At 41.7% G+C, this 13,266-nt stretch overlaps 1 protein-coding gene across 3 annotated transcripts in view; it reads left to right on the top strand.

The window, feature by feature from the left end:
* Window positions 1-13,266, top strand: part of dock10 (dedicator of cytokinesis 10) — a 68,697-nt gene that overhangs the window by 15,239 nt on the left and 40,192 nt on the right. For 2 of the 3 annotated variants that reach the window (XM_080053087.1, XM_080053086.1), the window contains exons 1-2: window positions 3,362-3,744; window positions 12,411-12,530. In XM_080053087.1, coding sequence (XP_079909213.1) covers window positions 3,589-3,744; window positions 12,411-12,530 — 276 coding nt within the window. In that variant the 5' untranslated portion in view covers window positions 3,362-3,588. Of the gene's footprint in view, window positions 1-3,361; window positions 3,745-12,410; window positions 12,531-13,266 lie in introns of those variants that run through there. The other variant, XM_080053088.1, reaches the window with a different exon arrangement.

Below are 13,266 nucleotides of genomic sequence, written 5' to 3'. Positions count from 1 at the left end.
CTATCCTCATAGACTTTTGTTCTCCAATGTCATTGTGTAATTTATTTATTCTCCTAACCGACTCAACACATACAAGGACAGGTGTTTTGGGAGCTGAGGCTGCTTGCCACTGTATCATCTCCTGTGTCTGTGTCTACATTAACCACACAGGGCTAGTAGCTTCCTCATTCCCATCTTCATGGAAGTGTAAAAGTCCTCATCACTAATTCAACACACCATGCCTCATTCGCTGGAAAGTTGCCTCGGGTGTTTTTGCTTTAAATTCATCTCTCTACCTCACATTCGTTTTTTGAAAGGAAGGCAAAGTGAAACAAAAAAGGGCTCCAACAAAACAAACAAAAGGCATAGAAGATTATAGCTATTCTAACTTCTCCTCAATTAACCCCCCTACCCTGGCTCTGCATTAAGACGGCATTGTTTATTTAATTGATGGCTCCAGTACATAACACATAACATCATGGGCGCGTGACTTAAAGCATGAATGTGGTGTGATCAGGCTTCATCCCTGCACAACACAACACAGTTAAACCCAACACACACTCACTGCATCTCTTGTGATATCAAGTATGTTTCCAAGTACTCTTTTTCTTGTTAACATTTTGCATTTGTCCTTAAAAATAAATAAATTATTACATTTATCCAAAGTCAAGATAAAGAGCCTTAGAGTAAGCTTCATAATGCGATGCAGTGAATGTGCTGAAAGATATTTTGTGAATGTACAGTAACAGGACAATTACAGTGCAATTTGTGTTTGGACAAAGTGCAAAGACAGCTTCAGCATATCCTTGCCACCCACTGTTACAAGGTCTAGCTGAGAAATTAGCCTCACAATGTGTGCGGACGGAAAAATAACATAAATTCAGAAGTGTTATTGTTGCCCTTTACATTGTCTTATCTTGTTACCCTCTCTTGATGCACATGTGGATGGAAACCTACGTGCAGCGGCCGGCATGGTGCTTTAATCCGTGTTTGAAGTGAGCACAGCACCAAGCGTGCTATTGTAACATGGGGACTTTGCTGGCATCTACAGGGCATGTTTGTGTGGGCATATTTGCATGACAGGACCATTGTGGAGGCCTGGCATACAAACAAAGCCCATCTCTGTGTTTTTCTCTGTGTTTAAGCTGCTACTATCAGGCATGTTGCGCTGAAGAGCCCTTTGGTGAGATGCAGTGGTTTTTGGAGGCGTTGGTGGGTGCGGTTAATGCTTCTCTCTCTCTCTCTCTCTCTCTCTCTCTCTCTCTCTCTCTCTCCGCTTAGTACATTGCACTGGTCATATGCACTGTCATCTCCTGCTGAGTGGGTATTTGTACACTGTGTGGTAGAGGAATAGCGATGCAGGCCTCTTTCTGCGTGTTTTGTGCTTGTTGTGCTGTTTATATTTAGCTGTGTAAAGCATTATAATAAGGAGCATTTATGTGGGCGGTGGGAGGGATTCTCTGTCACATCCACACGGACACTAAGGACCTTAATTGGGACCTAACAACATCACCATGGCTACTTCCTCCTCTCTGCAGGGAGTCGAGAGTGTGCAAATGTCTGGACCTGAGCATTATGTGTCACTTGATTACAGATCCACAGACAACCTTTGAAACCGGTGTACACACAGAGCTAAATGATGTGTGTATTGCAGGTCAAATGTGTATAATATTCCTGTCAAATGACCCCGTGTGTGGGTAATTGGTTTCTATTTCGCTGATGCTTTGGGACCTGCTGCATTTGCATGTTTTGAGTTTATTTGTGTTAATGCTCTCTGTTTAAGTCACCTCTCACCATGCATGTATTTACAGAATAAGATGTGCAGACTTGCATTCTCTATAGTTTCTGAATGCAGGTTCCATCAAACACCATTATGTTGATGAAACAAATATTTTTCATGTTACTTTCGGATCTGAAGTTATTTGCTCTACTCTAGTGTGTGTCTTGGCGGTGATTTTGACCACCATTGTTCCAACGAGGAAATATTAAGACTTAATAGAGGACTATGCTTATGGTGGTGGTGTTTGATTGACAGACGTCTCTGCATGTTACATTCAGTGTTTTTGTTCTTGTTTGCTTCAATTTCCTCCCCTTGATCAATGTTTCTGGATCAAAATCCAGGCTTCAGATCATCCCCCCAGGAACCTGTGTGTGACATAACTAGTGCTAAGTCCATATCTTTCTCAAATCTCTGTGCTGGAAAACCTCTAGAAGAGAGAGCAAGGGGAATTTTATAATGAGAAGGATCTCAAATTACAAAAACATATGAAAGCCATTCTGTTCTCAGAATGCACATTTCTTTCTTTTTGTTCAGCCACACAGTGGAAATGAAACATGAAGAATAAAGCAAGAGCATATGTCACTGTGAAATGAGTACAGTTAGAGTGGTTAAAGTGACAAGTGTTGACATCAGAACTGATGTAATGGAATACTTGAAACACTTGCTTTTAGACTCACCAAAGCCCAGTTAACTATCATGTTGCCTGTTTATGTGCTCATCCAAAGACAGGGGAGTTTGACGTTAGCTCTACAGTCCTAAAACTCAACATGCACGCTTCAGTTGCAAAGCCGCCCACTCTCCACTTTTCGTTCAATAGCCCCCCTCAACACTCCCTCACACTCTCCCTACAGCCTCACAGACATTCTGCCAACCTCAACTCTGGAACATTAGGCAGAATTTGCTGTTGCAAACACATGCATTTGCATAAGTACACACATTTTTTATGATCATTTCTTTAAAAAAAGGAACAGTTTATTTTACCAAATCAGAGTGTGGGATAGCGTGCTGGCACTTGACAGTGCACAAACCGCAAAGGCGCAAACAGAGCCAGCAGAGCTCTGACTTCAAAGGACTGGTGTGATTGGGAGAAAAATGGTGTAGGAGAGTGCTGCAGAATGAAAATCAGAAAAATTATGAAGGTTTTGTGTGTGTGTGTGTGTGTGTGTGTGTGTGTGTGTGTGTGTGTGTGTGTGTGTGTGTGTGTGTGTGTGTGTGTGTGTGTGTGTGTGTGTGTGTGTGTGTGTGTGTGTGTGTGTGTGTGTGTGTGTGTGTGTGTGTGTGTGTGTGTGTGTGTGTGTGTGTGTGTGTGTGTGCGTGTGTGCATGAGCATAGCAGCTGGTTCTGGTCAGCTGACAGCTTTTGTAGGCTGTGATTTGTTGGGTGAGCTGGGCTGGGCTGGGCTGAGCTGAACCGTGCACAGCTGCAGTCAGTGTGTGTGTGTGTGTGTGTGTGTGTGTGTTTTAGAGGAAGAGAGAGGGAGAGAGAGCCATGTAAGGCTGCCAGTGTGTAAGATCAGCAACATTTGGAGCTGCGGACTGGAGAAAAGAGCAGCGCAGGGAAAACACAGAGAGCTTGCAAAAGCCGGACTGGTTAAAGGCAATGGAGAGGTAGAGTATAATGGGATGTAATTTATCTTACTGGGCTTGAACACATCACAGCACCACTGGCTGGACCAGGGGGGCTGACTGGACTCAACTGAACTGGACTGTGTCATCAGGGAAGACAGCCGGGCTCAGGTTGTACTGGGATTCAGAAGGAACCTCAGGTCGGGTGAGGCCATAGACTGCTGGACGGGATCAGGCTGGACCGGGAGTCGTGAGCAGTGCATTATGGGTTGTTCTGCCAGTGTGGTCCTGCTCCTCCGCTCAGTAGGCGGGGCCGACTGCGGTCACATGTGTTCACGACAGGACCAGATGTCACTGGATGCTGCTACTCCCACTCTAGAGGGTTACACCACTACCTCACCTCTGACCATCATTGTAATGGTAACCAGCATTTCTGCACCTCCAGCTCCCTATTAACCTTCTATCTAACGCATGTGTGGGCAGGGGACTACAGTATGCTGGTGTGGAGTAATCGAGTGCTCAGTGGCATCACATTTGGATGTATATTTTGGTTCATTTTAATTTAGCCTTGTTAGTTTTGGAGCTTTTTTCTAATGTTTATTTTCTTATTTGCCATTCTTTTTTTTCTCTCTACATCTCTGCCTTTACTGGTCAAACTCTATGGAAGTAAATGAGTGTCATTGGATTTTGAAAATAAAAAGCCATTGAATTTTAAGCACTGAATATTTATGCATTGAAATAACGTATCTGAATTTTTTGCAGCATTGAATCAATGTATCTGAATTTTTTGCCTCTGAATTTAAGTCATTACATTTTAAACAACTCATTTTCACCTTTATTTTATAATGTTCTCAAATTCAAAATCAAATATTCAACGTTAAAAAATTCAACGTGCCAAATTCAACTGCAAAATCCCATGTATGAAATTCAGAGTAAAACTTTGGGGACCCAAGGAAGAGCAATCGATCATAGATGCTAGATCGCGTTCAACAAAGAGAGCCAGTGGGAATATTAGCTTGTTGCCTTGGATACCCCTGACTGATGCAGGAAGGCAAATCAGGTTTTAGCCATGTCAAACGGCAACACAAGTAACAATGGTGCTTGGGTGAGTACAAACATGTTTCTATATAGGGAAGAATATAATGGCTAGCATATATATAGAAACATGTTTGTACTCACCCAAGCACCATCGTTACTTGCGTTGCCGTTTGACATGGCTAAAACCTGATTTGCCTTCCTGCATCAGTCAGGGGTATCCAAGGCAACAAGCTAATATTCCCACTTGCTCTCTTTGTTGAACGCGATCTAGCATCTATGATCGATTGCTCTTCCTTGGGTCCCCAAAGTTTTACTCTGAATTTCATACATGGGATTTTGCAGTTGAATTTGGCACGTTGAATTTTTTAACGTTGAATATTTGATTTTGAATTTGAGAACATTATAAAATAAAGGTGAAAATTAGTTGTTTAAAATGTAATGAGTTAAATTCAGAGGCAAACAATTCAGATACGTTATTTCAATGCATAAATATTCAGTGCTTAAAATTCAATGGCTTTTTATTTTCAAAATCCGATGACACTCATTTACTTCCATAAAACTCTCTCTCTTCTCTCCTGCCGGCTCTTTCTTGTTCTATGTTGCAGAGTTTGCTCTATGATCAATGATTGGGCTCTGGTTGTTTCCCTTCACAGCTGAGAGGCAGAAGGGCGGAAATGGAGGGGGGAGAATAGAGGAGGGGTGGTGGGGTGGTGGGGTCAGACATGAGGAATCTAGTTTCTGTGGGAAAAATCTGCTTTCTCTTCATATGGCCCACAGAGAAGATGATAAAAATAGCTGTTCAAACAGCACCATGAATAAGATTGAGGATGAGACTTGTTTGACCGAGTGAATGAATGCATTAATGCATGAGAGAATGGATGACTGGATGAGAAATCAGTGAATGATTTACATAAAAGTGCATGTGTGTTTCTCATTTCTGACTTTTTTTTACAGCACAGTTCTGCATGTCAGCCATCTGTTTGGTATCTGTATCCATTAGCGTTGGCCAGATTTTTTTTTTATTCCCTGAAAGACCCTGGTTTCTGTAAGCCCAGTGGAAAAAATGTTCTTGTTTTGGCAGGGTTGGGATCTTTACAGTCGCCCTTTCTCCTTTTCTCTCTTTCCCTCCATAAAACTCTCCGTCTCCCCTGGTGCCAGTCTTTCTAGTCTCTGTGGCAAAGTAGAGCCATGATAGTTTACAGTGCAAAGTCATGATTGCCTGCTGATTCTTGAACTGTAAGTATAAGAGCTTGTGCTGATATAATCAGGCCAAGCTGCACAGGAAACTAGTGCACTTACTCTGCATTCTGCTGATCTTGCATACGATATTTCCATGTCAGAAAAAGAGATTAATCAGCGCTACAACAATGCCAAGGTTTCTGCACTTTTCCAGGGTTAAGTGGCCTGAAATACTCTAAAATGCATTCATGTTTGGAGTCATTTGCTACCTTTTAGAAGTCACCCTTTTTAAAAACTAGCTAAACTACCTCAAACTAGTGGCACTGTTTCATGCTTAATGACAGAAATCCAATGTCTAATTTGTAGTGGTCATTTACACAGGTGTCAAAGGTTTTTGGGACATACCATTGCATTAGAATATCCTGTAGGGGGTTTAGGGTTTTCTAAATATAAGGAGAACCAAGCGAATAAGTAAAGCTGTGCGTCATCTGCATAACAAGTAATAACCTGTATAATATTACCATGGGGCAGCTTCCAAGCAGAGAATTGTAAAGGAATATGTGTCGAGCACTGGGGATCTCCAAAGGTCAAAAGCAGCTTTGATGAACTTGTTGATGTTCTCTTTTGAAGAATTTAATTAAACTTAAAACAACCCTGTGATTTCTATCCATTGAACAATTAATGAATTGATCAGTAGGGTCAAATGCATCTTCTAGCTGTAGTCAAGGCATTTCTTGAAAAGCCGACATGTCGTCCTGAAACTGATTATAGTATGATCCATCAGCAACAAGTATGTTTGAACATTCAGACTTCTGTTGCTCATCACTGTTTGGTCAAGAGAGGGTTTCTTGAAAGTGGCTTTAAGATCATAAACTAAGCAAAAATAGTACCAGTGTGTTATTCAGGATAAAAGGAAATACTGTTAAAAGAGACCTCTGGGATTTGGTTGGGAGAATGTGAAATAGGCTTTATTGCAGCCATGACTTCAAGGATTCCTTAAAGCCACTACGAGTAACATGGCACGTTGGCGTCCCCTTTGGACAAAAGCGGTAGTATTTTTCCGATGCCCGCTGTCGCAAAGCTGTTTTCTAGCTTGTGCCAGGCGTGCGAGTGTGAACTGAGAAGGGCGCAATATAGTGCATGTCCGTGTGTTGAAAGTGTGAGGACTCTTTTCGGCTCCATGAGAGTGGTTTTGACACTGCATCAACTAATGCCAGTCAGTGCTACAATGAGTTGATGCAGCAGCGTCACCTAACTACTCTGTCTCACGGAGCTGAAAGATTACGTGTCGAACGAGAGACGGCAGTTAGTATGTATCACGATGAGGTAATGTGTTTGTGTTGTTGATGTAAATAATGACTATTTCAGATAATGGTTATCTGATGATGGTGAAGCAAAGCAAACTTTGTGTTAGTACCAACCACTCATTCATTTAGGAGTAAACACTGCAGTCAAGTTTCGCTCTTGTGAAATTGTATAAACGTTGCTTGGCAACGCCCTCGTCCCGCCCGTAGCCTATATCACTCTCCCTTTTAGCTTTTCTTCATTGCATTCTCTTTTTTTTCTTTGATGGTTCAGCCCCGTTATCAGTCATTATGATGACAAATAACTGTCTCAAACAAGGCTCCCGCTCCCCTTCCCTAACCTGGAGGGATAGGCTTCTCAAATCGCCTTGCAGCGCCACACTGAAATCTGCGACCAATACGGATATGTGACCATAGAGCCTGCACGAGCTAACCGAAAATCGGACTGGGTGTGCGACCAGACCAAAAGCAGTAATAAAAACTATATAAAAACGTCTTTCATTGCACTGATGGTCTCGTTTGCTGTTAAAGGTAATTTATGATTATCAGAGGAAACATGATGCTGTTTAAAAGATATTTAAATGTTACTCGTAGCCGCTTTAATGAGTCTCAGTGGATATGGGTGTTAGGGAAACATTTTCTTGGACAAGCAATGGCCTAACACTACACAGTGTAAGTCCCCTAGCTGTCAGATGTGAAGTTCACCCCATATACCCACTTGAAGCTTCTCTGTCTACAGTATCTTACTGTCACTGACACTGTGGTCATGGAAAGAATGCAAATCCTCCAGTCTCTCTTAGGCCATTGTCTATCCTCTTTTGTGTTGATCTCTTGAGGCCTCTTGACATGAGTGGCATCCAATAATGAATTATTGGTTAGTTTAGTTTTCCGTTAATGGGTGATTTTGTTGAATAGCTTGTCCGTTCACTGCGGAACAAGGGCTGCTTATGGTCTTGCAGAATAACAGACACACAAGAGAATAGACAGACTGGCATGACACATGCTTTTCACCACTTACTCAACATGTCTTCAAATTAGCCTCTAAAATAGTTGATAACGCTGGTTTTCTTTAGAGAAGTGACTTCTGACAGAAGTATGAATCCCCATTAGTCCCACTGTGTCGCTCCCCAGACCCTGTATATCGCTATAGTGATGTACAGCAGATGGCTTCTGTCTAGTTTATTCTCCTCTCTGCTGTCTCAGCTGTCTCCGTCCCCCCTCCCTTCTTCCCCTTTCTGTAACTCTCGCTTACTCCCTATCAATCTTTCACACTCTTTCTCTTCTTCCACACTCCCCCACACTTTTGTTTCTGTCACACTTTCCTCACATCTTTTCTCCTAACATGATAAGCCGTTAAATCTGTGCTTGAGAATGACACAGACCAGCTTGTGCGCCTTAATGTGCAAAGAGGTGAACCCTGCGATGTCTCTCCATTGTTGTCTTCTATCCATCTCTGCTATTCTGCTATTTTCTTCGGACTAATTCAGAGAGCCCTCCCTCCTCTCCCTCTGTCTTACTCCCCCTGTTCACAGTTAGGCTGGAGGGACGCCATGCTGTGAGTGACCAGTCTAGTGCTCTATTTGTGCCCTCCACACAGCTGTAATTTGCTAACATCTACACCCACTCCATCTCACCCCTGCTAAGAGGGAGGGAGAGAAACAGCGGAGTGGAGGAGTGAAAGAGAGATGTTTAAAAAAAGAGATTTGTTAATAAGGTGAGAGCAAGGGGAGCAGGGCACAGACAGACACAGAGAATCAAAGGAAGGAGAAATTAAGAAATTGTTTGATGAAATGACCGAGGAAATGATGGGAGGGGATGAGAGGGAGGAATGAAGGGATGGATGGAGCCAGCCGAGGCAGCTGGTGCAGAAGAGCGTAAGAGCGGAGGGAAGGAAAGAGTGACAGAAGAGGAGGTAGGTTGAGCCGCTGTTTATTGCTGCTGACGCTAAGTAGCCTTTGAAGGAGTGCAGTTGTGCAGGAGCGTAATTATGATTCACTGTCTTAGAAAATTCGAAAACATCAAAGACTTATTAACGGTTATTAAATAAGGAAGACACACAGAGTACATTAAGATGAATGCTTTACCTAGTCATGTCTTGTCCCCCATGTACCTTGTACACTAGCTCAATGCAAAACAGAAACCAAACCTTTGCATTTGACACTCAGTTTCCATCGTATGTGAAACCATTTTTTGCACTTTTACCTCACCATTGACTGAAATGTCACATTATACTTGACATTAAGCAATTGCAATTAACTGACGTGAGCTCAAAGACGTTTCATCAATAATAGTGTCTCTCAAAAAAGGTGTCCCATATACTATATTACTATACAGTTTGTGTAGGAACTACTTTCTACCAAAGAAATGGTCCCGGTAAGAAAACAGTTGACTGCGTGTTCTGTAGACTGTCCAGGGTGAAGCGAGGACACTGTTTCTAGAAAGAGATTTATTTTAAACTCATTATTTGCCAAGCTGTGAGCACCACAAGTTCAATTCCAATCACCTCGGTCCCCCTGGGGTCGATAAATAAAATTCCGACACTTCATTGAGAGGTGGAGAAAATTAAACTGTATCTATCTGCATGTCTATGACCACTAAAGGTTAGTGATCCTGTCTGCACTTTGTGTCTTCATTTTGCATATGGGTGAACCCATTAAATTGGAACAGTAGTAGCCTACAGTAGATTGGGTTTTCGCCGCATCATTGTATCTGCCAGTTTTCTCAAAAACCGTAATGACAGCACCTTAGTGTGTAATGTGTTAACAGAAGGTATACCAGTATGTTGTACCGTGAGGAGTTGTTTCCCTTTTGTACGGATCTCTGTTCTGCTATGAGGTTACATCTGAGGAAGTGAGTGTCTGTGTATTCATAGGCAAATATATGAATGTTGTTGCGTTGTGTAAATTGTGCATGTTTTTTTGTGTGCATTGTGACTGTGACGAGACACTGTATGTGTGTGTGTGTGTGTGTTTATGGGTCGAGGGTGTGCCAGTGATAACTTTGGACGTAAGAATATACGATGCTGGGAGTTTGATTTTGAGTGTGTTATAGTGATATACTGTAGAGCAGGACTGTCCGCAAGCTGTTACCCTTGTTTTGTTTTTTTTTAAATACAGATTACAGTGTCTTACAATGTCTTACTGAATTGTCATAAAGAGACACTGAGCGTATGAAGTGTAGAAACTGGGGGGGATTTTCTTTGTGTGTGTGTGTGTGTGTGTGTGTGTGTGTGTGTGTGTGTGTGTGCTTGTGTGTGGTTGCGAGTGCTTGCTGAAGTGTGTGTTGGCCATCAAACATCAACTTCCTCTACATCCACGTGTGCTGACACAAACTCACAAACCCCATTCAGTGTTAGTTCTGCTTCTGATAGAGCACATGCCTGCGATGTGCGTTTTTGTTTAGATCACTTTTAATTAAGCTTTTTTTTCTTCTCTATGATTAGTGGACTTTCTGCTGCTTTTTCATGGAAGCAATGAGCTTCAGGAGCAAAATCACCTTCAGGAAGCGAATAAAGAGCAAACGAGTGCGATCGAATTTCAACCGGCTGAGTATTGTGGGTATTTCCTCATGTCTCTTTTGGTTATTTATTACTATCAGTGACTACATATGTATATCTTCTGTCAGCCATAGTAATAATCATGATTTATGTAGATTTGATGGTTAGAGAGTGCAGTCTGTGGCTGTAACGTTGTAATCAGTGTTTTATGATATCTGTTGTGCTATCCTGCTCTTTTTGAAGATTTGTTTGTTATACTACATTGAGCCAGACTTTGTGACAGGAAGAGATATGAGAAGAGAGTTTGTTTGACTGATTGAATGGCGTGTGTGTGGGTGTGTGTGTGTGGGCGTGTGTGCGCGTGTGCGTGTGTGTGCGTGTGTGTGTGTGTGTGTGTGTGCGCGCAATCAAACGATGCACACTTAACAGAGTGACATGGTTGTATCTGACGTCGGCTCTTGAGGGGAAAAGCCCGACTTTCCCCTGAAACATTGTACCTTCATGTCACATGGGTTAGTTTTTAGAGTCACAATTTGCGTATGAAAACCATGCACCTGCTTGCCTGTTGCTTGTCATGTATCTGTTTAATTTTCGCTTAGCCATTTACCTGCTCATGATTATTTCCCAGAAAAAGCATCTCTAATGATTTTAAACAGTGATAGGCAGCACATCCTCACATTTTAGAAGCTTAACGCTGCACATATTGTAAAACCCCAGCATGTAATGCGGCTTTCAAAGGTTGACTGAATAGACAGAACACAGAACAGTGGTTTAGAAAATAACATTTTGAATGTACTGCAGGTAACTGTACTGTAGGTCTGGAAGATAACTCATGCATATGAATGTTGAATGCTGTATGTGGGTAAATATAACATATAGGGCCAGTTCTTAGACAGAAGGCCTCCCTAAAACATATACAGTATGTTCTTTAGTTGAGTTGCCTTGTTACTTTTCTTTTCCCTGCTCTGCTCTCTTGGTTGTTTGCAAAAGGGGCCGGTGTTACTGCTAAGGTACACTGTGGTGAGTTGAAGTCCCGGTCTGCCCTGTAAGCGTGTGAATCAAACCAAAGATCATCGCTTCCTCATCACAGTCACTCTCTGAATGACAGAAGTAATTTACCATTGGTCCCTCTCAGTAAAACACATTCTTTGTCAATGATTTCTCTGTAAGTGTGTGTGTGTGTGTGTGTGTGTGCGTGTGTGTGTGCGTGTGCGTGTGCGTGCGTGCGTGTGTGTGTGTGTGTGTGTGTGTGTGTGAGAGTCATTGACCAGTTACATCACTCACCCTTCAACATAGTTTGACATTTCTTTGAGAAAATAAATGTTTCCTGTTGTAATGGATTGGTGCATCATCTTTCTGATTGACCTTCATATTTAGAAGCGACTGTTGAGTTGAAACTCTTGTCTGTGGTATTTTTTCATGTTTGAAGTTTTTGAGGCGGTTGCCATGGTTGCTTTGTGAAGTTTGAATTTACTGAAAAAGGAAATCCACTTTCACAATCCATGTGTTGTGTGTCTGGTTAAATGATGTCTCTAAGTATCTAATATTGCTCCTCGCTTCAGCTGAAACAGTACTTCCTCTTCGATTTATTTTTGGTCGTGATGATGTCATTGACAACACCAGAAATGTATCAGTCATGGTCACTGTTTAAAAACAAAAAGTCATTACGTGAGGCACCAACACAGCTGCACCATACTGCACCAAACATTACATGTGTGTGTATAATTTGATTATGATCAATATCCAAGCCAATACATTAACTCCATCACAGTTTTGAGTTTTTTTTTTATTTCTTTGGGGAATGTAAAAAATATTTTATTCAAACAGTTTAACAACATATGACAAACTGTGTGCACTGCATAAGTATTTTTTGTGAAGTGTGAAACTAATCAAGACATTTCATCAAATCAAATCATCGATTTGATTGCTAAATTACAATGCTTGACACATTTCAGTGCATCAGTATGCACTGTATTATACCTTATTGTGTATTATCGTTTTTTTTTTATTGAGGTGTTATACCCACACAACAAGGAACACTGATTAACTGTCTGTGTTTGTGTTTGCAGCAGGAGAAGCCCAAGCTGGTTGATCCTCTTGACTATGAGACTGTCATCTCTGAACTGGTGGATGAGTTGAATGAAGACCCGCTCAGAGACCTCCTCCTGTTCCCTGACAATGATTTTTCGGTAAGTGTGTGCTATGTGTGTATGGTGTGTGTGTGTGTGTGTGTGTGTGTGTGTGTGTGTGTTGTCAGTGCAGTCAGAGCAAGAAGGTCCTGAATTCATCATCAACTAACCCCTGTTGTATAAAGCTTACCAGTTTAAAGCAAAATCCAAAACATATAGACCTTCATTCCATCATTTACTGTTTCCATTCATGAATATACACTCAATGGTTTACTCTATCATGAGAAGTGAATTTAAATGTTGGACACATATGGATAATAGCATTATTGCCACTATTTAGTGAATAGGGGAGTGATTTTGAACACAGTCCAAGTTGTAAGATCATGATTAGACAGTGATACATTGTTGTTCAACAGGCAATGTGTGACATGCATGACACACTTATTCACACTAAACATGCATGTTAAGCATTGCAGTCTTGTCATTGCAAGAATTCCTTCTCTATAACTACCTTTAGCTTTTTAGTTCATTTGTACTTTAATTGCTATGTTAATGCACTCCTCCTGGTGCACATTCACTGACATGACCTAATTGTCAGCTTGTGGTTAAGGGGAAGCGTTTTCCTTAGTTATAACCCCTATGCACGACTTTGCTGGTTCCCAGCTCTTTCTGGCTTCAACACAATCTCCTCTGATTGTCTTTGTATCTGCAGCCTACAGTCCCATTTCCATAATTGTAAGTGAAAGTGGTTTGGCAGAGTAATGCTAATGCAAAAAAAGGCATTTACCAGATTTGC

The sequence above is a fragment of the Ammodytes marinus genome (genome assembly GCF_949987685.1).
Source record: "Ammodytes marinus genome assembly, chromosome: 3".
Classification (NCBI taxonomy): Eukaryota; Metazoa; Chordata; class Actinopteri; order Uranoscopiformes; family Ammodytidae; genus Ammodytes; species Ammodytes marinus.
The sequence above is the reverse complement of the archived record's forward strand: the minus strand, read 5'-3'. Positions and strand labels throughout refer to the sequence as shown.